This window comes from Pipra filicauda, unplaced genomic scaffold, assembly GCF_003945595.2.
Source record: "Pipra filicauda isolate LSUMZ 115617 unplaced genomic scaffold, ASM394559v2 scaffold281_size1565311_pilon, whole genome shotgun sequence".
In the NCBI taxonomy this organism is placed as follows: domain Eukaryota; kingdom Metazoa; phylum Chordata; class Aves; order Passeriformes; family Pipridae; genus Pipra; species Pipra filicauda.
In genome coordinates, this window is record NW_024104400.1 from 768110 (window position 1) to 792554 (window position 24445).

Here is a 24445-nt window from a genome sequence, read left to right on the forward strand (position 1 = left end):
ACGGATCAGCAGGCTGAGTTCTGAAGAGGACCTTGCCTGTGCCATTTGAAGAACCACACTGCTTGTCTTCAACCTTAGAGATTTCGGCAAAGTCTCTGTACTCCAATGACTTGTGAGGAGTCAGGAGTCTAAAGAGAATTTAGGAACCCTAATATTCTCTTGGGTTTGGCCCTCTGCACACAGGAGTTCACTAGGTCATTCACTAGGTCAAAGCCTTCTGCTCAACCAGAAACCATCTCTGCCTTTGCCTGGAGCGTAGATGGAAGCTCAGGAAAACTGAATCTAGCCCCAGCTGCCCTCCGAGGCAGAAGGAACAGCCACAGTGCTCTGTTGCTTCCTCTCTTCCTTTAGTAGAACTAAAGCTGACATGCATACCATGGACTGCTGTACCAGACAGGAAATACATGATACGTACTGAGTTCAGCAAGGAGAAGTCGTGTTAGTGGGGACAGCGTTGGCAGCCGGTGCGTGATTTCCTTTGGAATCCTTTTCTTTGGAATGCTTTTCTTCCGAGTGTCGCCTTTCCCGGTGCTTGTGCTTGGCATTTCAGTGTTGGCAAAGGTGACTTCTTCAGGCTGTGGTGCTGCAGCAACAGCTGCCATTGCAGAGCTCTTGAGGATCTGTGGCAAGAATTAGTTTATGTCAGAAAGGTGGCTTGCAGAGGTGCCCCGAGATCATAGTTCAAATGCAAACCCTTGGGAAGATGCTTTTGGCCACCAGTTGGCTCTTAAACTGTCTTTTGCTGCCCACTTCACAAAGTGAATGGACGAGAAGAAAAGACTGGATTTACATGAGTTCATGGGCAGTTTCCTCTTCAGTTTTCATGCATTTTCTCAACTAGGCCATTCAGAGGGGCAACTACCCTCTAGGGCACAGTTATTCCTATGTGTCTTGCAAGGGACACTCTGACTCAACTTGGAAGTTCAAAACCCCTTTTCCAGGTGTCAGTGGCTGGGCTGAAGCACCATGTCATGGCAGGGCAACAGCCCTCACACTCTTCAGCCATGCATGGCAAGCACTGGCTGCTCAGGAACTTGCAGCTCTGAATGACACCAAAGGCAGTGCTAACCAAAGCTGGCACTTACTGATTTCATTCCTTCAGGCTTTGCTTTGACATTTTCCTTCTCTACTTGCTCTTCTTTACTCTCTTCTCCAGTAAGAGACGGAACCAGTAGAGGTTCTGGTGATGGTGTTGTGAACCTCTCTGCACGGGATTTCCTGGCTGCATCGAGCAGAGGACTCATGTTGGTGAGACTACCGGATTTTTCTAAAAATGGATGCTGCCCAAAGGAAAAAACAAAGAAAGAAAGGAGTCATTACTTTCCAAATGCAGTTTCCCACAGGCTCCAGCGGGATTCCTCTGGTTACCAGCAGTACACATCAGGAGGACTGAGGGCACCATCTACACCTCCAACTTCATGTCCAGGCCCTTGCTATCACAGGCAAACATGGCCCAAAAGGCCCTTAATCAATTTCTCAAGGTGTCTGCAGCAAGGAGGTTTGCCTTGCCAGTGCTCGGGAATGCCACTTGCTGTCTCAGGCCTTTTTCCATTTCAGAAAACTCAAAGGACTCCCTTAGGTTCCTCTTCTCTAAAGACCTGGGCTATTTTAGGTGTGAAAACTGATGAGGAGCATAAACCCCTCCTCGGGAAATTCCCCTACCTCTAAGCAAGGTCAACCCCAGGAGGATGCAGGCCTGTGTGTTGTTCTGAAGAGCACTGAGGTGGAGGTTCTCAGCACCCAGACAAGAGCAGGGACACAAGGGGCAGAGCGCTGATGGACTCAGCTCTGGCTTGCAGGGAGAGCAGTGTCTGCATTCCACCCCTGCCCCTCCCTGTGCTGGCTGCCCCCTTCCTTCCCAGCAGGGACAGCCCAGTGGCACCTTGTGCAGCTCCCTCTCTCTGCCACAAAACCTGCCAGAACCCTGGAGCGCTTCTGGCCTGCTGGAATGTGCCAGGCAGCAAATGGGGCTGGGACAAGGCCCGCTCAGCTGTCCCTCCTTGGGTGGCAGAAACCTCAAAGAGTGGGGCAGGAGGGACAGCTGTTTCACCTGCAGCCACTTTACCTTCAGCAGCTTCCTGGCTGTCCATCGACGCTTCACCTTCCGGTTCAGGCAAGTATGCAGGAAGGAATGGAACTCAGGCGACAGTTCTCTGGGACTCACCAGCTCAGGTAGCTTGTTCTGAGCCTTGGGACAAAGGAAACACAAGGCAGCCATTAACCATCCCTCCCCGAGGGGAAGAGCTCCAGCAAAGGCCAGTCCTTGCTTTCTGAGACTTGACCTGGGGCTTCTCCAGGAGCCCTGATCAACATTTGAGCTTAAGGAAGCAGAGAATTTTCAGCATCCAGACCAGTCCTGCTAATTGCCTTCATCTCTTTTTGCTGCCTTCTGCAAGGCAAATGCAATCCAAAAGAAGTCTTCCAAGAAAAGTCAGGGACCTTTTTCAGAAAGACTGGAAGACTGACATTTTCCGTAATTGTTGCCTTCCTCAGGAATTAACTGTGCAGCATTTAACTTGGTTTCAGCTGTTAGTCGTGGGGTTTTATCCCGGTATGCCTTCCTGGCCTATTGCACACTCCTTTGGTGTAAGAACGGGTCATTTCATTTTAGGGAATTAGCATCTACAACTGCAAACCTGAAAATACATTGGCTTACTCCAAGGAGCTGTGCTAGAACCTACTTTTAGAAATGTACTGGCTAATACATACTTGGGGCAGTACTAGAAGCAGTGACCTGCCCTGAAAGGCTCAGGTAAGCAGTGGGCACTGGTCCAAGTTTGAAAAGACTTCTGGCCTGCAGATCCCCTTGAAATGCTTTTCACAGTAATTCTCCAAGGGGAGAATCCTGCTGCTGAAAAATTCCTGCCATTGGGAGATCCAGCTCCAAGGGAGTTCAAAGAGCACAGGAGGAATTCAAGCATTGTTGGAGGCCCAAACGGCCCATTTCTGCACTGGCACATGTCGCTTCTCCTGTGAGCAGATGTGCTCCAGGACACTTTTAGACGTGGGCCTTGGTGGGACTAGTTCAAGCTGATGTGAGTGGGAGAAAGATATGGCTCAGGGGAGAAAGGCAGGGCTCTCTGACAGTATTTGCACCTTACCTCTGGAGAACCATCCACCATTTCTAGTGCTGTGATCCCAAGGGCCCAGATGTCCACTTTGGCATCATATCTGTCTCCTCTAAACATTTCTGGTGCCATATAGAAACGAGTCCCGTGAACTGATGTCTGTTTCCTCTGCCCACGGAGGAGCCAAACACAGGAGCCAAAACCAACTGCAAACAAAAGAAACAGTGTTGAAACCAGTTTGAATTATGAAAGCAAGCACAAGGATTCCCCACTCTCGGTCTGAGAGCACAGTGTTGAATCTAGCTGGAAGAGTGGCTGTGCTCTGTTTCCTCTGGAAGGGACATACCCAAACCAAAGGCACTCTTGACAGCCTCATCCTCTCTAGAGCTCTCTGCACATTGCAACTCTGCTCTCAGCTTACAGCAGTGGGCTGGGTGCTCCCACCAGCACCACTTTTGGGGAACTGGCAGGCACTCAAAGGCAACCCCAGACCCTGCCTCCCAGGAACGCTGTGCCTGACCAAGAACACCTACTCAATTTCACAGATCCATCCATTCCGAGAAGAATATTGTCACTTTTGATGTCTCTGTGGATCACTCGATTTGAATGAAGGAAGTCCAGTCCTTTCAGGCACTGAGATTAAACACAGAAACACAAGAGGAAAAATTAATTAGGTTGATTTTATTGCACAAAAACGGAAATGGCTCTAAAAGATCAAATTTCCAGGTGAAACATCAATTGTTGTTCCACACTGTCCCCTCCAAACCCAGGCAGTCTTGACTGCAGTGGCTGTGCTCTCTCCATCCAGGCGACACATGATGGTTTGCCAAAAAGAGAAAACATCCCTCCCTTCACTAAGAACTGGAACACTTCAGGGGTGAAGTCTGCACGAGAAAGGTTTTATTGCTGGCCTTAAACAGCAGACTCGGAAGTGGCACGTTAGTCACTTTTCAGAAGTAAACAGCTTTTTGGGTGCAAGAATATCCTTTTAAGATGGGGAATGTGAGAAATGACTCTCTACTTATCTCTGCAGTTAGGTCAAAATTCTGCCAGCAGCATGTCTGCTTTTACAGGCAAAGACTGCAGTGCAGACATGCTCCAGTTTCAAGATGCAAAGTGAGAATATTAAATTAAAAAAATGAAATTAAACTAGAAAGGAAAGTACAGCAACATTATATGAGTATAATAACAGAGTACAAGAAATGCAGTGAGACTGGCAGGCCGTTCACTTGGATGCTCTTTTCTTCTCCACATCATAACAGCAACGCAGAAACAAAGCTCTGAACAGGAAATCACTCCTGTTCTTACCACCTTTTGCAAAGAACCATCCTGTCCAAGCTGTCAGAAGCAAGAGCAGCATCCCTTACCTCCCGACTGATAGAGGCTATCATCTCTTCCTCAAGAGCTTGTTTGGAAACCACAGCAGCTAAGGTGCATCCCTCCACATATTCCATCACCAGCCAGAGTTCTTCATTGAAAAGGTAGCTGAAAGAAGAAACCCACAGCATGGAGATGAATGGGTCCAGCTAAATGACCTTATGGGAAAGACTGCAGTTGAGTTTTCTTGCCAGGTCACTTGTAAATGAAGAGAGAATCTGAGCAGGCTAAATGAGAAAGGCTCATCTGTGAAAAAGGAGATGTCCTAGATGGCAAGCAAGGCAAAAATGCAGTTTAGTGACAGCAGAGAGAAATGTGGAACCAGGACAGTGCCATCAGCTGCTTCATCATCTTAACTCATCCCTTCCAGCCTGAACTGCAGGAAGCAGGCAACACAGACTTCTCCACGGGAGGAGGGTGTGCACCACTGAGGGCAGATGTTGGTCAAGCCCTTGGAAAGCATTGCATAAAGTGCATTCAGAAACAGGGAAAACCATTTAAAACCTGGCACATTGTGTGGTTGTGCAAACAAGAGCCTAGTCTTCCTGGCATCCACAGCAACAGAAAATAGTGGGAAAACCCCAAGGGCAATAATTTCTAGGAGGGTTTATCAGCACGTATCATTAAGGCACAGAAAAGATGGTCAGTTTGAAAAAAACCAGACCCCAAAAGAACAGGGAGGTAGTGAACTGAAGGGCTGTAGCTTTAGGAAGACATGCAAGATGCAGGTTTTGGAAGACACGCTTCAAACTACCTATACCAGAAAAGGCCAAGGCAGACACAAGGCAAGCTCCTCTCATTCACTTCAGTTGGAAGAGTTGAGAAATAATGAAGAGCTCCATGTTCTTCCAGTGACCAAAGTGGCTTTTTAGCCTTTGGCTTGCAGTGTGTCAATGAACCTCGATGTGATAATCCCAGAACCACTCACCTGTCTATATAATGAATGATATTGGGGTGCCTCATTCTCTTCAGGACCGTAACTTCATTTACAACTTTTTCGCTTTGATGCTTTTGGTCTCCAAGAAAAATCTTCTTGATGGCCACCTGAAAGGAGATTGAAAGCCACAGACTTGAGAAGTCTGTTGCACGGGACCACAACGCACATGGAGCAGGTGTTTTTGGAATGATGGAGCCAGGGTGGGCCAAACTGCCTGGGATTAGACACCAGAGCTTCTTAACTGACAGGACAAGAGACGATTCCTCCACTCGCCCTTGTGTGCCAGTTACAGGACACATGGCTATAGACATTTTGCCTTGTAAACTCTGGACAAATGGTCTGCAAACAATCAATCCATAATGGAGGAAATCCCATCCTAAAAGGTCATGAGGGTTACACAAAAAAATACAGTCCCGGCACTTTCTAACATCTTGAAGTTGGATTTTGCAACTCTAAAGAACGTTTTTAACCCAGTTCCTATTTGCAGTTCTTTTCTGGGTTTGAAAAGGAATAACCCATTCTAGGGTGTTTTATGGATGTGGCCGGGGTTATGAGCAGCGCTCAGGGCCTTTAGATCCCTTGCAGACTCCTGTGTAAGTGCACTTCCCAAGTGCAGCACTGCAGCTGGGTAAGGAGCCACCAAGTAGCTGATGCATTAGCATAGTCAGTAAATAAGTCTGAGCAAAGGAGTCCTTCTCTGAAAGATACCCCTGCCCTCCTTGTGTTCTTTTGGGGACTTAATAAGGACAAGGTCTGTCCAAACCGTGTGTTGCAGGCTGACACTTGTCTGCCCTCAGAGGAAGAGTCTCTGCAGCAAAGATCTCGTGGCCACCCAGATCTGCGGCCACAGCTCCCAGCAGAGGGGAAAGCACTCGAGAGCTGCACAATCTGCCGGGGGTGCTGGCCCTTACCTGTCCTCCTGTGGCAATGTCAACTCCTCGGAAAACTGTTCCAAAAGTCCTAGAAACAGAGCAGCAGCCAAGGAAGGAGAAGTCGTTTAGGCCCTGGGTGAGAAAGCCAGCCCAGAGAGCAGAGCTCTGCTGCCCAGAGTGTTTATAAAACACTCGGCTTCAGCCAGCAGCCCAGCAGCCCAGCAGCCCTCTGCCATGCAGGGTGGCCAGGAGAAAACATAGGACATACTCCATGTCCTGCTCCTTGTTACAGGCAAGAGACTGCCAGCATTGAGTTGTCTTTGACAATGCCTTCTGACCACAGTTATTAAATACTGATCAGGACTGACAGACAGGAGGATGTAAGCCCAGTGTCTGCCCATGTTTGCAGCTTGCCCGACTGCATGCTTGATAGGACACCAGCAAAATCCCTGGCCCATGGTTTTGTGGAAGTAGCTGAGATTGGACTTACCCTTGGCCAATTTGCTGCTGTACAGTGTATTTCTTCGCAGGGTTCTCCTCACTCACAATGCCCTCTGAAAGAAACCACATGAAAGATGCTCGTGTGAAACAGAGATACCACCTTCCAGCAGATCCGAAAGGCAGCCCCACTGTGCGGGGCTGTGAGCCCTTTGTAATCAGCTGGTAACAACAATCACAAGAGCAACAGAGGCAGCTCTGAAGCACAGGTGGCTCGACAAACACTCTGTTCCTTTAGTACAGCTAAAGTTGACATGCATACCATGGACTGCTCTGCCAGAAGTGAAATACATGATACGTACTGAGATCGGCGAGGTAAATACTTGTTAGTGAGGATATCAGTTGTGGCTGGTCTGAGCTTTTTCTCCCTGTGCTGGTTTCCCCAGAGCTTTTCTTCCCAGTCCTTGTTTTCTGTGTGCATTTTTTCCCAGTGCCTCTTTTGCCAGTGCTTGTGCTTGGCATTTCAGTGTCGGGCAAGGACACTTCTTCAGGCTGTGGTTCTGCAGCAACACCTGCCATTGCAGAACTCTTGAGGATCTGTGGCAAGAATTAGTTTCTGTCAGAAAGGTGGCTTGCAGAGATGTCCTGAGATCATAGTTCAAATGCAAACCTTTGGGAAGAAGCTTTTGGCCACAAGTTGGGCTCTTAAACTGTCTCTTGCTGCCCACTTCACCAAGTGAATGGATGAGAAGAAAAGACTGGATTTACACGAGTTCATGGGCAGTTTCCTCTTCAATTTTCATGCATTTTCTGAACAAGGCTATTCAGACGGGCAACTACCCTCTAGGGCACAGTTATTGCTGTGTGTCCTGCAAGTGACACTCTGACTCAACTTGGAAGTTCAAAACCTCTTTTCCAGGTGTCAGTGGCTGGGCTGAAGCACGATGTCATGGCAAGGCTAGAGCCCTTACAATCTTCAGCCATGAAAAGCAAGCTCACTCTGAACACAAGTTCTAAATTACACCAAGGCAGTGCTAATATACTCTGGCACTTACTGATTTAATTTCTTCAGGCTCTGTGGCTCCAACAACAGCCACGGGTTCATTGTCCACTTGCTCTTCTTTCCCCTCTTGTCCAGAAACAGAGGGAGCCAGCAGAGGTTCTGGTGCCGCTGTTCTGGGTCTCCTGACTGCATCAATCAGAGGAGCCATCTTGGCAAGAATCTTGGATTTTTTTAAAAACCGATGCTGCACCGAAAAACCAAAGAAGAACAAAAGGAGCCATTACTTTCCAAATGCAGTTTCTCACAGGCTCCAGTGGGATTCCTCTGGTTACCAGCAATACACATCAGGAGGACGTATCTATCTAGACCTCCATCTTTCCTCTGAGGAAAGGCCAAGAGGGATGGCACTGGAGAAGAGAAGGTGCCATGGAGAGCTTATTGTGGCCTTTCAGTCCTTCAAGGGGACACATGTTTTCAAAGGGCGTGGTTGCAATGGGACAAAGGGTCATGATTTTCAAGTGGAAGAGGATAGATTCTGGTTACATTTAAGGAAGTCATTGTTTAGAATGAGGGTGCTGAAACACTGGCACAGGAAGTGGATACCCCATCCCTGGTCAGGTGGGACAGGGCTCTGAGCAACCCGGTCTAGTTGAAGATGTCCCTGCTTGTTGCAGGAGGGTTGGACTAGATGCCACTTAAAGGACCCTTCCAAGCCAAACTAGTCTAGGATGCTACTTAGTTGTCATTTGAAAAGCAACAAGACTGGAGAGTAGGAGGTGAGGAGGCCTCCTGATGCCTCTGAGTTTAGCTGATGACAAAGCCCATCCCTGGACAGCTGTTTCACCTGCAGCCACTTTACCTTCAGCAGCTGCCTGGTAGGCCATCGGGGCCTCACATTCCAGTTCAGGCAGGACTGCAGGAAGGAACGGAACACAGGAGGGGGATTTCTGGGAGTCTCCAGCTGGGGTGGCACGTCCTTAGGCTTGGGACAAAGGAAACACAAGACAGCCATTAACCATCCCTCCCCGAGGGAAAGAGCTCCAGCACAGGCCAGTCCTTGCTTTCTGAGAGTTGACCTGGGGCTTCTCCAGGAGCCCTGATCAACATTAGGACAAAACAAATATTGTTAAAACAATAGGAACTTGCAGCGCTGAATGACACCAAAGGCAGTGCGTACCAAAGCTTCCATTCCTTCAGGCATTACTTCTCCAACAGCCACAGGTTCCTTCTCCACTTCTTCCTCTTCATTTTCCTGTCCAGAGTCAGAGGGAGCCAGCAGAGGTTGTGTTGCCACTGTTGTGTCCTGGGGACAGTCAGTAGAGTCAGGGACAGTCACCATTCTGTCCTTTGCAAAGTTGGATAGTTACACATAATAACAAAATGGTCATTTGACACAAGGCCAATCTCTTGTTCATTGTTCATGGATTTTCTGAAATAGGCCCTGTGGAGGGGCAGGTACATCCAGGGGACAGCTTCTCCTGTCTCCTAAGAATCCTGCACGGCAATCTAAAGACTAAACAGGAAGGGTCAAAATCCCCTTTTCCAGGTGTCAGTGGCTGGGCTGAAGCAACATGTCATGGCAGGGCTCCAGCCCTCACAATGTTCAGCCATGAAAAGCAAGCTTGCTCTCATCACAAGTTCTAAATTACACCAAAGACAATACTACTGTACTCTGGCACTTACTGATTTAATTTCTTCAGGCTCTGCGGCTCCAACAACAGCCACAGGTTCATTGTCCACTTCCTCTTCTTCACCCTCTTGTCCAGAAAGAGAGGGAGCCAGCAGAGGTTCTGGTGTTGGGTTTGTGCCCTGGGGACAGTCAGTAGAGTCAGGGACAGTCACCATTCTGTCCCTTGCAAGGTTGGATAGTTACACACAATAACAAAAGGGTCATTTCACACAAGGCCACTTTCTTGTTCAATTTACATAGATTTTCTGAGCAAGGCTGTTCAGAGGGGCAGGTAGTCCAGGGCACAGTTATTGCTATGCCTCCTGCAAGGGACACTCAGACTCAACTTGGAAGTTCAAAACCCCTTTTCCAGGTGTCAGTGGCTGGGCTGAAGCACCATGTCATGGCAGGGCTCCAGCCCTCACACTCTTCAGTCCCAAAGAGCAAGTGCTGTGTGCTCAGGAACTTGCAGCTCTGAATGACACCAAAGGCAGTGCTAATGTACTCTGGTACTTACTGATTTCATTCCCAGTCCAGTTGAAGATGTCCCTGCTCACTGCAGGGGGGTTGGACTAGATGCCACTTAAAGGACCCTTCCAAGCCAAACTATTCTAGGATGCTACTTAGTTGTCATTTGAAAAGCACCAAGAGTGGAGATTAGTAGGAGAGGAGGCTTCCTGATGCCTCTGAGTTTAGCTGATGACAAAGCCCATCCCTGGACAGCTGTTTCACCTGCAGCCACTTTGTCTGCAGAAGCAGCCTGGTAGGCCATCGGGGCCTCACATTCCCGTACAGGCAAGACTGCAGGTAGGAACGGAACACAGGAGGCGGATTTCTGGGAGTCCCCAGCTCGGGTGGCACGTCCTTAGGCTTGGGACAAAGGAAACACAAGACAGCCATTAACCATCCCTCCCCGAGGGGAAGAGCTCCAGCACAGGCCAGTCCTTGCTTTCTGAGAGTTGACCTGGGGCTTCTCCAGGAGCCCTGATCAACATTAGGACAAAGCAAATATTGTTAAAACAATAGGAACTTGCAGCTCTGAATGACACCAAAGGCAGTGCGTACCAAAGCTTCCATTCCTTCAGGCATTACTTCTCCAACAGCCACAGGTTCCTTCTCCACTTCTTCCTCTTCATCCTCCTGTCCAGAGTCAGAAGGAGCCAGGAGAGGTTCTGGTGTCGCTGTTGTGTCCTGGGGACAGTCAGTAGAGAGAGGGACAGTCACCATTCTGTCCCTTGCAAGGTTGGATAGTTTCACACCACCTTAATCTGCTTACACATTAGAAACCAGCCTAGACATGCACTTGGTCCTACAGGCCTCAGTTCTACAGTGCATATGTCCCAGGACAATTTAACTCTCCAGCAAATTAGGGGAGTTGAAATCCCTCCACAGTCCCAGCTGCCTCTCAGTGGCAGGGCATTACATCCCATTGTCCCAAATTTGCTCTCTTTACCAACTAGTTAGACAGTGCTGCATCTTGCTCTGACTTAGATATCCCACCATGGCTAAAAGCAGCAAACAATCTTCTGCCTGCAAACCCAGACCTTCCTCTGTTTAAAAGCTCTTGAACAGAAAATGAGAAAACAGCCAGGGATGCCTTGGCTGCTGCTGCTGCTGCTGCAAAGGCACTGACATGGACTTTCTTTCATGGACTTGCTTTCAGCCTCTCAGGCTGGCACTTTGTTGTAGCAGGCCAAGCTCACAGCTCGCTCCATGATTCCTAAAAACTAGGAACGTCAAAGCTTCCTTTTCCACTCACAGAAGGACGGGCTGCTCTCTGTCCATCTCCATATCCACTGGTGATTCCGTCTGCAATGGGCAAGGCAAAATGAAGCAGACGCTGTCAGAAAAGTGCCTCTTGTGGGGAATCCCATCACACAAGGCAACCCAAATAAAGAGCATTTTTCTTTCACAACATCTCCCCAGGAGCAACACTTCTTTTGCACAGCAAGCAAGAGAAGAGGACAAAACCCCATATTCATCTTCTTCTACAGTTTCCTGTCTATTTTTTATGCTGTTTTCCCAGGAAATAAAACAAATAGAAACTCCATCAAGCAAATGTAAATTGTCCATTAACAGTCAATGCTTCTGTTCTGCCCAAGAGCTAAAGCAGCTTTAGCTGAAGAGATAAAGAAGTTTCCTCTTCTTTTTTTTTTCTTTTTCTGTTCTGTTGGTTTTTGGTTTTTCTTTTAATAAATGGCAAGCATCAGTTCTCTTTAGCTTGCTGAAAATAGTTCTCCAGAAAAACAGACTCCACAGGCTATCCAGTGGAGGGCACAGAACCCCCTCAAGTTCCATTCCAAATGCTGTCCACACACAGACCCCCCCTTTTCAGACAAAGCTGTTGACAGGAGTTCTACCAAACTAAGGGCATCTTAAGGGCAGTTTTGTTTCTAAATCATCTCAGTGCCTAAGGAAGAGCATAAAGAACACAGCCATGCCAAAGCCAGGTATGCTGCCCCCAGGAACAAACACTACTCACCTCTCGGGAAATCCATCACCTGGCGGGGCCTGTCGGGAGAAAAATATAAATTTGTTGAAAAGAGCACAAACTCATGAACTGCAGCACAGATTTGCCAAAACACTTCAGCAAAGCTGTGCTGCAGTCCAAGGGGCACAGCCCCTTGGGGGAGGGAAAAGAAAACCGCTCTCTAGTTTGTAGGCTCTCCACTGAGAGCTCCTCGATCCGAAAACTCCTCTGGGATGCCCGTTCACAAGCTCTCCGCTGAGAAATCCTCAATCCGAAGACTCCTCTGCGACGAGCATGCGACGAACTGCACCGCAAGCCGATTTCCTTGGTGCCTGACTGAGAGCGTTCCACGGACACTGCAATGGCCACCCAGCACTTCAGTGACATCACAGCGACAGTGGGGCAACAGTCCTGTGACATCACGGAAACAGCCGTTCAAGGTTCCCCACGCTGCAATGGTTTTGGGTGGCTTCTTGACCCCTGGAATGTTGAATCTTGCTCTCCTGTTGGAGCCTGACCTCCCTTTCTTGCAGTGACTTGTCAGCTTACCTCCTGATGTAAAGCTCACCTTTCTGCCTAAAACTCGTCTGGAAATCAACTCTGCTCTTCCATGGAATAATGGAATAATAAGTTTTGAATCCGTGTCTGTGTGGAGGCTCTTGGCTGGTCACCCACAGCCCACAGCGCTGTGAATAAAGTGACGCCTTGCTTTTTAACACTAGCAATGCAGGGTTTGAGGGTTCTGTCATCCTGAGGATTTCAGAGGTATTTGACAACAGTAGCTGACTCCAGGAAGAGTGAGATTCCTCCCCGGCAGCCCTCATGGCTCAGCCCTCGCTGTACCAAGCTGGGCTTCTCCCCTTTTACCGTGGAGAGGCTTGGAGGGCATTCAGAACAGCTGTGATTGCCTGACATGGACAGCATTTGTTGTGAATCCCTCAGGGACACGTCCGTGTTCCACACGTGGCAGGGAGCCCTTGGAGCAGCTGTCAGAGTGGGGGTGCCCCCGTGGGTGCTTCCTGCCCCTTCTCCCCCCTTTGGCCACTTCTCCCATAGCCACTCAAGTCAGACTTTCTCCCAAGAAAGTTCTCTGCCCAGCACTGAGCTCCTGGTGCACCTGCAAAAACCAAATTCCCTTAGGCTTGTGGGAAACCTACAGGGTCGGAACCCTCAGTGGACATGGAGCTCTTAAATCCTTCTCCTATCCAACTTCTGTGTGCGTGTAGGATTTTCTGGGGCCCTGACTAGCCTTTCTGTCTGCTACAGTGGAATATCAGGGCGACGGAGCAGCGGGGGTGTGTGAGGGGGTCTCTCTGTTTGCTGCCTGCTGAGGGGAAGGTGCTGAGAGACTGCGCATGCTCCGAGAGCGAGGTGAACCGTTCGGTGGGAGGCAGACTCGAAGCCTTCATCCCCTACGGCCACCCGAGAGAAGTGGGCAGGCGCCAGAAGGCGTGTGCCGAGATTTCCATAGACCAGCGCCCACTCTGGGGTAGTTCCTGAATATGTAAAACCGTGCGATGGATATGGATGACCTACGGGGAGAAAACGGGAGCCGGGAGGGGGGAGCGCTCGCGCGTGTCAGGCGGAGTCATCCCCGCGCGTCCGGCAGCGTAATAAACAACTAGCGGCTTCATAGCGCCTGTGGCTCTTGAGTTTTACTACCGTCGCCTTTTCCCGGCATCCCCGAGGCCTCAGCTGAGATGGGGTGACCCCCAGGCTGAAGGAAAAGCCGCTGCGGGCTGAAGCAGCGGGGCACAAGGGCTGAGATGAGAATGGCTCTGGGCTTAGACAAAACCGGCTGCAGCTGAGGCGGGGGGGGCCCAGTTATGAGGCAGAAAGGGCTGCGGGCTGAGGGAAAAATGGCTGCGGGCTGAGGGGAAAATTGGTCCGGGCTGAGGCAAAAACGACTGTGATCTGAAGGAAAAATGGCTGAGGGTTGAGGGAAAAATTGGTGCGGGCTGAGGGGGAAACACCTGAGGGCTGAGGCAAAAACAGTTGCCGATGAGGCGGGGCGGCCCCAGACTGAGGCAGCAGCGGCGCCGGTTCTCAGCCTGGGCGATGGGGTGGGGCGGGGGGAAGAGGCCAGGCACTGAGCACAGTGGCGAGGAGTCTCCCTACAGCTCCCCGGCCCCACGCCGTCCCGCTCCCAACTTGAAGGAAGCCCCAGTCCCGTCCCGTCCCGTCCCCTCCCCCCCACCTTTTCGTTTTTCCTTTAATTTTTTCCTGTTCCCACACAAATACATATCTATATATATGTGTATATATATATGTATATACACTATAGGTACACACTATTTACACAGTCTCTCTCTCTCTATATACACACACACAAGTATGTACATTATCTATATATAAGGGAGCATTATATAAGGGGCTACAGTGCAGGAGAGTTATGGGGTGTCGTGCAAATGCCCTATGGAGTGCAGAGTACAGGCCAAGCAGAATGTCTGTACATCTGCATTTATTATTTCTTGGAAGTAGTTGGAACAGACAGGGTTTGCCCATCAGAAGGAGCTGAGTTCCCAAGCTGGGAACACAACTGGCTGTGCTGATTTACAAGGCTTCTGGCTTCCCCAGTGAATCCCAGGTGAAGCCAGGCTGCCTGTTCCCCGCATGATAGCCAAGGCTGGGCAGGGACGATGCCCCCTCGCTGTGGGCTCCAGCTCCTAACAGAGCTGAGCAGTATTTTTTAACAACTTGTGGGAAAAACAGGGTTTTTTGGAGGGTGCTGCATTTATGTACATACTCAGGCCACCTTCAGCAGAGAGTCCCTCGGAAATGAAAACGGGGGAAATGGGTGAGAAATGTTTCATTTCGGCCTTTCATAACTTCAAAAGGTTTACAAACACATATTCAGGGACTCCTGCCTCCGCCTGCCCCGCTGGCAGCCGCGAGAGGGCGATCTGTATCCATTCACCCACCCATCCTTCCATCCGTCCAGGTAAAACCATGGCCAGGTACCGACGCAACACACACACCGATAAATACAGGGTATCGTTTACAGAAGAGATCATACATTATCCTATACACGATATTATACCTCTCTCTACAGTGTGTAGCACCTATAGAAGGGCCTTCGAATGTCTATAAAAATACATATTTATATACATATACTACAGATACACACAATATTTATTTACACAAACGCTATATATATACACTACATATATACACACTATATACACAGTCTCTCTATATACAAACACATATATACATTATCTATATACAATGGTAATAACTCTACAGTACATTGTGTAGATACACACAATATATATTTACACAAACGCTGTACATATATACATATATACATATATATACACTACATATACCCTGCCTCCCAGGAACACTGTGCCCAGGAACGCCTACTCAATTTCACAGATCCATCGATTCCCAGAAGAATATTGTCACTTTTGATGTCTCTGTGAATCACTCGATTTGAATGAAGGAAGTCCAGTCCTTTCAGGCACTGAGATTAAACACAGAAACACAAGGGGAAAATTAATTAGGCTGATTTTATCCCACAAAAAAGGAAATAGCTCTTAAAAGATCAAATTTCCAGGTGACACATCAATTGCAGACATACTTCAAGTGGCAAAGTGTAGAATAATAAATAAAATAAAATGAAATTAAACTAGAAAGGAAAGTACAACAACATTATATGAGTATAATAACAGAGTACAAGAAATGCAGTGAGACTGGCAGGCCGTTCACTTGGATGCTCTTTTCTTCTCCACATCATAACAGCAACGCAGAAACAAAGCTCTGAACAGGAAATCACTCCTGTTCTTACCACCTTTTGCAAAGAACCATCCTGTCCAAGCTGTCAGAAGCAAGAGCAGCATCCCTTACCTCCCGACTGATAGAGGCTATCATCTCTTCCTCAAGAGCTTGTATGGAAACCACAGCAGCTAAGGTGCATCCCTCCACATATTCCGTCACCAGCCAGTTCTTCATTGAAAAGGTAGCTGAAAGAAGAAACCCACAGCATGGAGATGAATGGGCCCAGCTAAATGACCTTATGGGAAAGACTGCAGTTGAGTTTTCTTGCCAGGTCACTTGTAAATGAAGAGAGAATCTGAGCAGGCTAAATGAGAAAGGCTCATCTGTGAAAAAGGAGATGTCTTAGATGGCAAGCAAGGCAAAAATGCAGTTTAGTGACAGCAGAGAGAAATGTGGAACCAGGACAGTGCCATCAGCTGCTTCATCATCTTAACTCATCCCTTCCAGCCTGAACTGCAGGAAGCAGGCAACACAGACTTCTCCACGGGAGGAGGGTGTGCACCACTGAGGGCAGATGTTGGTCAAGCCCTTGGAAAGCATTGCATAGAGTGCATTCAGAAACAGGGAAAACCGTTTAAAACCTGGCACATTGTGTGGTTGTGCAAACAAGAGCCTAGTCTTCCTGGCATCCACAGCAACAGAAAGTAGAGGGAAAACCCCAAGGGCAATCATTTCTAGGTGGGTTAATCAGCATGTATCATTAAGGCACAGAAAAGATGATCAGTTTGAAAAAACCAGACCCCAAAAGAACAGGGAGGTAGTGAACTGAAGGGCTGTGGCTTTAGGAAGACATGGCAGATGCAAGTTTTGGAAGACACGCTTCAAACTACCTATACCAGAAAAGGCCAAGGCAGACACAAGGCAAGCTCCTCCCTGAAGGAGCTAAGAGACCTGTGCCCTGCACCTCCCGTCCACTGCAGGTGGAGGAGTTGAGAAATAATGAAGAGCTCCATGTTCTTCCAGTGACCAAAGTGGCTTTTTAGCCTTTGGCTTGCAGTGTGTCAATGATGTGATAATCCCAGAACCACTCACCTGTCTATATAGCGAATGATATTGGGGTGCCTCATGCTACTCAGGAGTGAAACCTCAGTTACAACAAGCTCCCTTTTGTTCTTTCTGTCGCGGAGAAAAATCTTCTTGATGGCCACCTAAAAGGAGATTAAAAGCCACAGACTTGAGAAGTCTGTTGCACGGGACCACAACGCACATGGAGCAGGTGTTTTTGGAATGATGGAGCCAGGGTGGGCCAAACTGCCTGGGATTAGACACCAGAGCTTCTTCACTGACAGGACAAGAGACGATTCCTCCAGTCGCCCTTGTGTGCCAGTTACAGGACACATGGCTATAGACATTTTGCCTTGTAAACTCTGGACAAATGGTCTGCAAACAATCAATCCATAATGGAGGAAATCCCATCCTAAAAGGTCATGAGGGTTACACAAAAAAATACAGCCCCGGCACTTTCTAACATCTTGAAGTTGGATTTTGCAACTCTAAAGAACGTTTTTAACCCAGTTCCTATTTGCAGTTCTTTTCTGGCTTTGAAAAGGAATAACCCATTCTAGGGTGTTTTATGGATGTGGCCGGGGTTATGAGCAGCGCTCAGGGCCTTTAGATCCCTTGCAGACTCCTGTGTAAGTGCACTTCCCAAGTGCAGCACTGCAGCTGGGTAAGGAGCCACCAAGTAGCTGATGCATTAGCATAGTCAGTAAATAAGTCTGAGCAAAGGTGTCCTTCTCTGAAAGATACCCCTGCCCTCCTTGCGTTCTTTTGGGGACTTAGTAAGGACAAGGTCTGTCCAAACCGTGTGTTGCAGGCTGACGCTTGTCTGCCCTCAGAGGAAGAGTCTCTGCAGCAAAGATCTCGTGGCCACCCAGAGCTGTGGCCACAGCTCCCAGCGGAGGGGAAAGCACTCGAGAGCTGCACAATCTGCCGGGGGTGCTGGCCTTTACCTGTCCTCCTGTGGCAATGTCAACTCCTCGGAAAACAGCTCCGAAAGCCCTAGAAACAGAGCAGCAGCCAAGAAGGGAGAAGGTGTTTAGGCCCTGGGTGAGAAAGCCAGCCCAGAGAGCAGAGCTCTGCTGCCCAGAGTGTTTATAAAACACTCGGCTTCAGCCCAGCAGCCCAGCAGCCCAGCAGCCCTCTGCCATGCAGGGTGGCCAGGAGAAAACATAGGACATACTCCATGTCCTGCTCCTTGTTACAGGCAAGAGACTGCCAGCATTGAGTTGTCTTTGACAATGCCTTCTGACCACAGTTATTAAATACTGATCAGGACTGACAGACAGGAGGATGTAAGCCCAGTGTCTGCCCATGTTTGCAGCTTGCCCGACTGCATGCTTGATAGGACACCAGCAAAATCCCTGGCCCATGGTTTTGTGGAAGTAGCTGAGATTGGACTTACCCTTGGCCAATTTGCTGCTGTACAGTGTATTTCTTCGCAGGGTTCCCCTCACTCACAATGCCCTCTGAAAGAAACAACATGAAAGACGCTCGTGTGAAAGAGAGATACCACCTTCCAGCAGATCCAAAAGGCTGAGATGGGGTGACCCCCAGGCTGAAGTAAAAGCCGCTGCGGGCTGAAGCAGCGGGGCAGAAAGGGCTGAGATGAGAATGGCTCTGGGCTTAGACAAAACCGGCTGCAGCTGAGGCGGGGGGGGGGCCCAGTTACGAGGCAGAAAGGGCTGTGGGCTGAGGCAAAATCGGCTGCGGGCTGAGGGAAAAATGGCTGCGGGTTGAGGGGAAAATTGGTGCGGGCTGAGGGGAAAACACCTGAGGGCTGAGGCAAAAACAGTTGCCGATGAGGCGGGGCGGCCCCCGACTGAGGCAGCAGCGGCGCCGGTTCTCAGCCTGGGCGATGGGGTGGGGCGGGGGGAAGAGGCCAGGCACTGAGCACAGTGGCGAGGAGTCTCCCTACAGCTCCCCGGCCCCACGCCGTCCCGCTCCCAACTTGAAGGAAGCCCCAGTTCCGCCCCCCCTCCCCCCCCCATCTTTCTGTTTTTCCTTTAATTTTTTCCTTCCCCAATTGCAAGCCATACCAAAACCCCCATCAATGGGACTTCCCAGCTATGAATAACAACAAAAGTTAATTTCATAATGAAGTAGCTGCAAAGATCAGAGTAGATACTTGCCACCGCCCGGTGGGGAAGGAATTAGGGACGCGACACTGCACAGAAGGGTCCGACAACATAGAATGAGGGCATGCAATGGCTACTTTATTAAAAGGAACGAGGATTTATGTAGGGTTCACGTGAGGGAGGTCCGATAACCGGGGCGGAGCATGGGACGGACATCTCAGGGTGCCACAGGATTGGGGAGTAGGGAGAAGGAGGGAGGAACTTGGGAGGAGTCAGGTATCTGGGGCCAATGGGAGCTCACTCCGCACTGCGGCATTTTCTGGCCAATCAGTGTGGGATGAGCGGGAAGGCAGGGGAGAGTAAGGGAGAAAACAACTTTTGGTGGGAAATAACTGGGGACAAGTTCAGACGTGTCTGGGGTAGTACAAATCAAGGGGATTGATAGAGAGATATATGTGTGGGTACATTAAACTGGGTTCAGAACTGGGGTAAAAACATGGAAGTCCATAAGTTGGTGTTTTCCTCAAGAACCATTCAGGTCTCTGCAAGCTTAGAAATGCTGCCATTCTGTTTCTTGTTCCTCCACACATACGTTGGCTGTTTTCCAAGTCCTTCTTGACTCTGCCTCCTTTGCGAGTGGAGGAATTTCAGTGTCGGGAAAGGTGACTTCTTCAGACTGTGGTGCTACAGCAGCGCCTGCCATTGCAGAGCTCTTGAGGATCTGTGGCAAGAATTAGTTTATGTCAGAAAGGTGGCTTGCAGAGATGTCCTGAGATCATAGTTCAGAGGCAAACCCTTGGGAAGATGCTGTTGGCCACAAGTCAGGCTCTTAAACTGTCTTTTGCTGGCCACTTCACAAAGTGAATGGACGAGAAGAAAAGACTGGATTTACACGAGTTCATGGGCAGTTTCCTCTTCAATTTTCATGCATTTTCTCAACTAGGCCGTTCAGAGGGGACACTACCCTCTGGACACAGTTATTGCTGTGTGTCCTGCAAGTAACACTCTGGCTCAACTTGGAAGTTCAAAACCTCTTTTCCAGGTGTCAGCAGATGGGCTGAAGCACCATGTCATGGCAGGGCTCCAGCCCTCACACTCTTCAGCCATGCATGGCAAGCACTGTCTGCTCAGGAACTTGCAGCTCTGAATGACACCAAAGGCAGTGCTAACCAAAGCTGGCACTTACTGATTTCATTCCTTCAGGCATGACTTTTCCAACAGCCACAGGTTCCTTCTCCACTTCTTTCTCTTCCACCTCCTGTCCAGAATCAGAGGGGGCCAGAAGAGGTTCTGGTGCTGCTGTTGTGTCCTGGAGACAGTCAGTAGAGTCAGGGCCAGTCAGCATTCTGTCCCTTGCAAGGTTGGATAGTTACACACAATAACAAAAGGGTCATTTCACACAAGGCCAATTTCTTGTTCATTTTTCATGGATTTCTGAAAGAGGCCCTGTGGAGGGGCAGGTACATCCAGGGGACAGTTTCTGCTGTCTCCTAGGAATCCTGCACGGCAATCTAAAGACTAAACACAAGAGGGGTCAAAACTCCTTTTCCAGGTGTCAGTGGCTGGGCTGAAGCACCATGTCATGGCAGCACTCCAGCCCTCACACTCTTCAGCCATGAAAAGCAAGCTTGCTCTCATCACAAGTTCTAAATTACACCAAAGGCAATGCTACTGTACTCTGGCACTTACTGATTTAATTTCTTCAGGCTCTGCGGCTCCAACAACAGCCACGGGTTCATTGTCCACTTCCTCCTCTTTAACCTCTTGTCCAGAATGAGAGGGAGCCAACGCAGGTTCTGGTGTCACATTTGTGCCCTGGGGACAGTCAGTAGAGTCAGGGACAGTCACCATTCTGTCCCTTGCAAGGTTGGATAGTTACACACAATAACAAAAGGGTCATTTCACACAAGGCCACTTTCCTGTTCAGTTTGCATAGATTTTCTCAGCTAGATTGTGCAGACAAGCAGGTAACCCCAGGGCACATTTATTGCTATGTGTCCTGCAAGGGACACTCTGGCTCAACTTGCAAGTTCAAACCCCCTCTAAGCAAGGTCAACCCCAGGAGGATGCAGGCCTGTGTGTTGTTCTGAAGAGCACTGAGGTGGAGGTTCTCAGCACCCAGACAAGAGCAGGGACACAAGGGGCATAGTGCTGATGGACTCAGCTCTGGCTTGCAAGGAGAGCAGTGTCTGCATTCCACCCCTGCCACCTTCCTTCTCAGCAGGGACAGCCCAGTGGCACCTTGTGCAGCTCCCTCTCTCTGCCACAAAACCTGCCAGAACCCTGGAGCACTTCTGGCCTGCTTGAATGTGCCAGGCAGCAAATGGGGCTGGGACAAGGCCCGCTCAGCTGTCCCTCCTTGGGTGGCAGAAACCTCAAAGAGTGGGGCAGGAGGGACAAGCTGGGCCCCCTCTGAGGCTCGCAGTGAGCTCCCCACAGCCCCTTCCTTCTCCCAGGCCATTAATACTCTGACCACTTGGCTGGGACTGCTTCCTTGGGTCCCCCTCCACCAACACCATTTCAGCCTCTGGACCTGCTCTTATTCTACTCCCACTCTTTTGCCACCAGGTACAACCAAGTGTCCTCCCAAAGTACAAGCCAGGGCCACAGACAGGACCAGATGGTGGAAGACCTTTCCTTGGAGGAAAGGCTCTGAGCAACCTGGTCTAGTTGAAGATGTCCCTGCTCGTATCAGGAGGGTTGGACTAGATGCCACTTAAAGGACCCTTCCAAGCCAAACTATTCTAGGATGCTACTTAGTTGTCATTTGAAAAGCACCAAGAGTGGAGATTAGTAGGAGAGGAGGCCTCCTGATGCCTCTGAGTTTAGCTGATGACAAAGCCCATCCCTGGACAGCTGTTTCACCTGCAGCCACTTTGTCTGCAGAAGCAGCCTGGTAGGCCATCGGGGCCTCACATTCTCTTACAGGCAAGACTGCAGGAAGGATCGGAACACAGGAGGCGGATTTCTGGGATTCTCCAGCTCGGGTGGCACGTCCTTAGGCTTGGGACAAAGGAAACACAAGACAGCCATTAACCATCCCTACCCAAGGAGAAAGAGCTCCAGCAGAGGCCAGTCCTTGCTTTCTGAGAGCTGACCTGGGGCTTCTCCAGGAGCCCTGATCAACATTAGGACAAAGCAAATACTGTTAACACATTAGGAACTTGCAGCTCTGAATGACACCAAAGGCAGTGCTAACCAAAGCTTTCATTCCTTCAGGCATTACGTCTCCAACAGCCACAGGTTCCTTCTCCACTTCTTCCTTCTTCAACAGCCACAGGTTCCTTCTCCACTTCTTCCTCTTCATTCTACTGTCCAGAGTCAGAGGACCCGAGAGGACCACCCGAGAGAAGTGGGCAGGTGCCAGAAGGCGTGTGCCGAGATTTCCATAGACCAGCGCCCACTCTGGGGTAGTTCCTGAATATGTAAAACCGTGCGATGGATATGGATGACCTACGGGGAGAAAACGGGAGCCGGGAGGGGTCGCGCGTGTCAGGCGGAGTCATCCCCGCGCGTCCGGCAGCGTAATAAACAACTAGCGGCTTCATAGCGCCTGTGGCTCTTGAGTTTTACTACCGTCGCCTTTTCCGGGCATCCCCGAGGCCTCAGCTGAGATGGGGTGACCCCCAGGCTGAAGGAAAAGCCGCTGCGGGCTGAAGCAGCGGGGCACAAGGGCTGAGATGAGAATGGCTCTGGGCTTAGACAAAACCGGCTGCAGCTGAGGCGGGGGGGGCCCAGTTATGAGGCAGAAAGGGCTGCGGGCTGAGGGAAAAATGGCTGCGGGCTGAGGGGAAAATTGGTCCGGGCTGAGGCAAAAACGACTGTGATCTGAAGGAAAAATGGCTGAGGGTTGAGGGAAAAATTGGTGCGGGCTGAGGGGGAAACACCTGAGGGCTGAGGCAAAAACAGTTGCCGATGAGGCGGGGCGGCCCCAGACTGAGGCAGCAGCGGCGCCGGTTCTCAGCCTGGGCGATGGGGTGGGGCGGGGGGAAGAGGCCAGGCACTGAGCACAGTGGCGAGGAGTCTCCCTACAGCTCCCCGGCCCCACGCCGTCCCGCTCCCAACTTGAAGGAAGCCCCAGTCCCGTCCCGTCCCGTCCCCTCCCCCCCACCTTTTCGTTTTTCCTTTAATTTTTTCCTGTTCCCACACAAATACATATCTATATATATGTGTATATATATATGTATATACACTATAGGTACACACTATTTACACAGTCTCTCTCTCTCTATATACACACACACAAGTATGTACATTATCTATATATAAGGGAGCATTATATAAGGGGCTACAGTGCAGGAGAGTTATGGGGTGTCGTGCAAATGCCCTATGGAGTGCAGAGTACAGGCCAAGCAGAATGTCTGTACATCTGCATTTATTATTTCTTGGAAGTAGTTGGAACAGACAGGGTTTGCCCATCAGAAGGAGCTGAGTTCCCAAGCTGGGAACACAACTGGCTGTGCTGATTTACAAGGCTTCTGGCTTCCCCAGTGAATCCCAGGTGAAGCCAGGCTGCCTGTTCCCCGCATGATAGCCAAGGCTGGGCAGGGACGATGCCCCCTCGCTGTGGGCTCCAGCTCCTAACAGAGCTGAGCAGTATTTTTTAACAACTTGTGGGAAAAACAGGGTTTTTTGGAGGGTGCTGCATTTATGTACATACTCAGGCCACCTTCAGCAGAGAGTCCCTCGGAAATGAAAACGGGGGAAATGGGTGAGAAATGTTTCATTTCGGCCTTTCATAACTTCAAAAGGTTTACAAACACATATTCAGGGACTCCTGCCTCCGCCTGCCCCGCTGGCAGCCGCGAGAGGGCGATCTGTATCCATTCACCCACCCATCCTTCCATCCGTCCAGGTAAAACCATGGCCAGGTACCGACGCAACACACACACCGATAAATACAGGGTATCGTTTACAGAAGAGATCATACATTATCCTATACACGATATTATACCTCTCTCTACAGTGTGTAGCACCTATAGAAGGGCCTTCGAATGTCTATAAAAATACATATTTATATACATATACTACAGATACACACAATATTTATTTACACAAACGCTATATATATACACTACATATATACACACTATATACACAGTCTCTCTATATACAAACACATATATACATTATCTATATACAATGGTAATAACTCTACAGTACATTGTGTAGATACACACAATATATATTTACACAAACGCTGTACATATATACATATATACATATATATACACTACATATACCCTGCCTCCCAGGAACACTGTGCCCAGGAACGCCTACTCAATTTGACTGATCCATCCACTCCAAGAAGAATATTGTCACTTTTGATGTCTCTGTGAATCACTCGATTTGAATGAAGGAAGTCCAGTCCTTTCAGGCACTGAGATTAAACACAGAAACACAAGGGGAAAATTAATTAGGCTGATTTTATCCCACAAAAAAGGAAATAGCTCTTAAAAGATCAAATTTCCAGGTGACACATCAATTGCAGACATACTTCAAGTGGCAAAGTGTAGAATAATAAATAAAATAAAATGAAATTAAACTAGAAAGGAAAGTACAACAACATTATAGGAGTATAATAACAGAGTACAAGAAATGCAGTGAGACTGGCAGGCCGTTCACTTGGATGCTCTTTTCTTCTCCACATCATAACAGCAACGCAGAAACAAAGCTCTGAACAGGAAATCACTCCTGTTCTTACCACCTTTTGCAAAGAACCATCCTGTCCAAGCTGTCAGAAGCAAGAGCAGC

General features: G+C 49.2%; 1 protein-coding gene and 2 long non-coding RNA genes across 21 annotated transcripts in view; all 3 read right to left on the reverse strand.

The window, feature by feature from the left end:
- The window catches only part of LOC113990269, a 63276-nt gene that overhangs the window by 36422 nt on the left and 2409 nt on the right, over positions 1–24445 (reverse strand). For 6 of the 19 annotated variants that reach the window (XM_039382731.1, XM_039382733.1, XM_039382728.1 and 3 more), the window contains exons 1-19: positions 12403–13623; positions 11847–12190; positions 11124–11173; positions 10430–10555; positions 10097–10234; positions 9379–9504; positions 8873–8998; positions 8555–8677; positions 7748–7939; positions 7055–7289; positions 6745–6808; positions 6294–6342; positions 5374–5489; positions 4436–4553; positions 3602–3701; positions 3102–3274; positions 2066–2188; positions 1086–1280; positions 416–620 (exon numbers count right to left, since the gene is read on the reverse strand). In XM_039382731.1, the coding sequence (XP_039238665.1) occupies positions 416–620; positions 1086–1280; positions 2066–2188; positions 3102–3274; positions 3602–3701; positions 4436–4553; positions 5374–5489; positions 6294–6342; positions 6745–6808; positions 7055–7289; positions 7748–7939; positions 8555–8677; positions 8873–8998; positions 9379–9504; positions 10097–10234; positions 10430–10555; positions 11124–11173; positions 11847–11862 (2275 nt within the window). In that variant the 5' untranslated portion in view covers positions 11863–12190; positions 12403–13623. Of the gene's footprint in view, positions 1–415; positions 621–1085; positions 1281–2065; positions 2189–3101; positions 3275–3601; positions 3702–4435; positions 4554–5373; positions 5490–6293; positions 6343–6744; positions 6809–7054; positions 7290–7747; positions 7940–8554; positions 8678–8872; positions 8999–9378; positions 9505–9881; positions 10235–10429; positions 10556–11123; positions 11174–11846; positions 12191–12402; positions 13625–23971; positions 24072–24445 lie in introns of those variants that run through there. The other 13 variants (XM_039382730.1, XM_039382740.1, XM_039382738.1 and 10 more) reach the window with 10 other exon arrangements.
- LOC120323535 lies at positions 14279–18083 on the reverse strand. The gene is made up of 4 exons (XR_005564072.1): positions 18019–18083; positions 16647–16762; positions 15684–15799; positions 14279–15300 (listed from the first exon to the last, which is right to left on the reverse strand). It is a non-coding gene; the product is annotated as an uncharacterized LOC120323535 (long non-coding RNA).
- On the reverse strand, positions 18809–20472 carry LOC120323536. Its single transcript, XR_005564073.1, has 2 exons — positions 20381–20472; positions 18809–20000 (listed from the first exon to the last, which is right to left on the reverse strand). It is a non-coding gene; the product is annotated as an uncharacterized LOC120323536 (long non-coding RNA).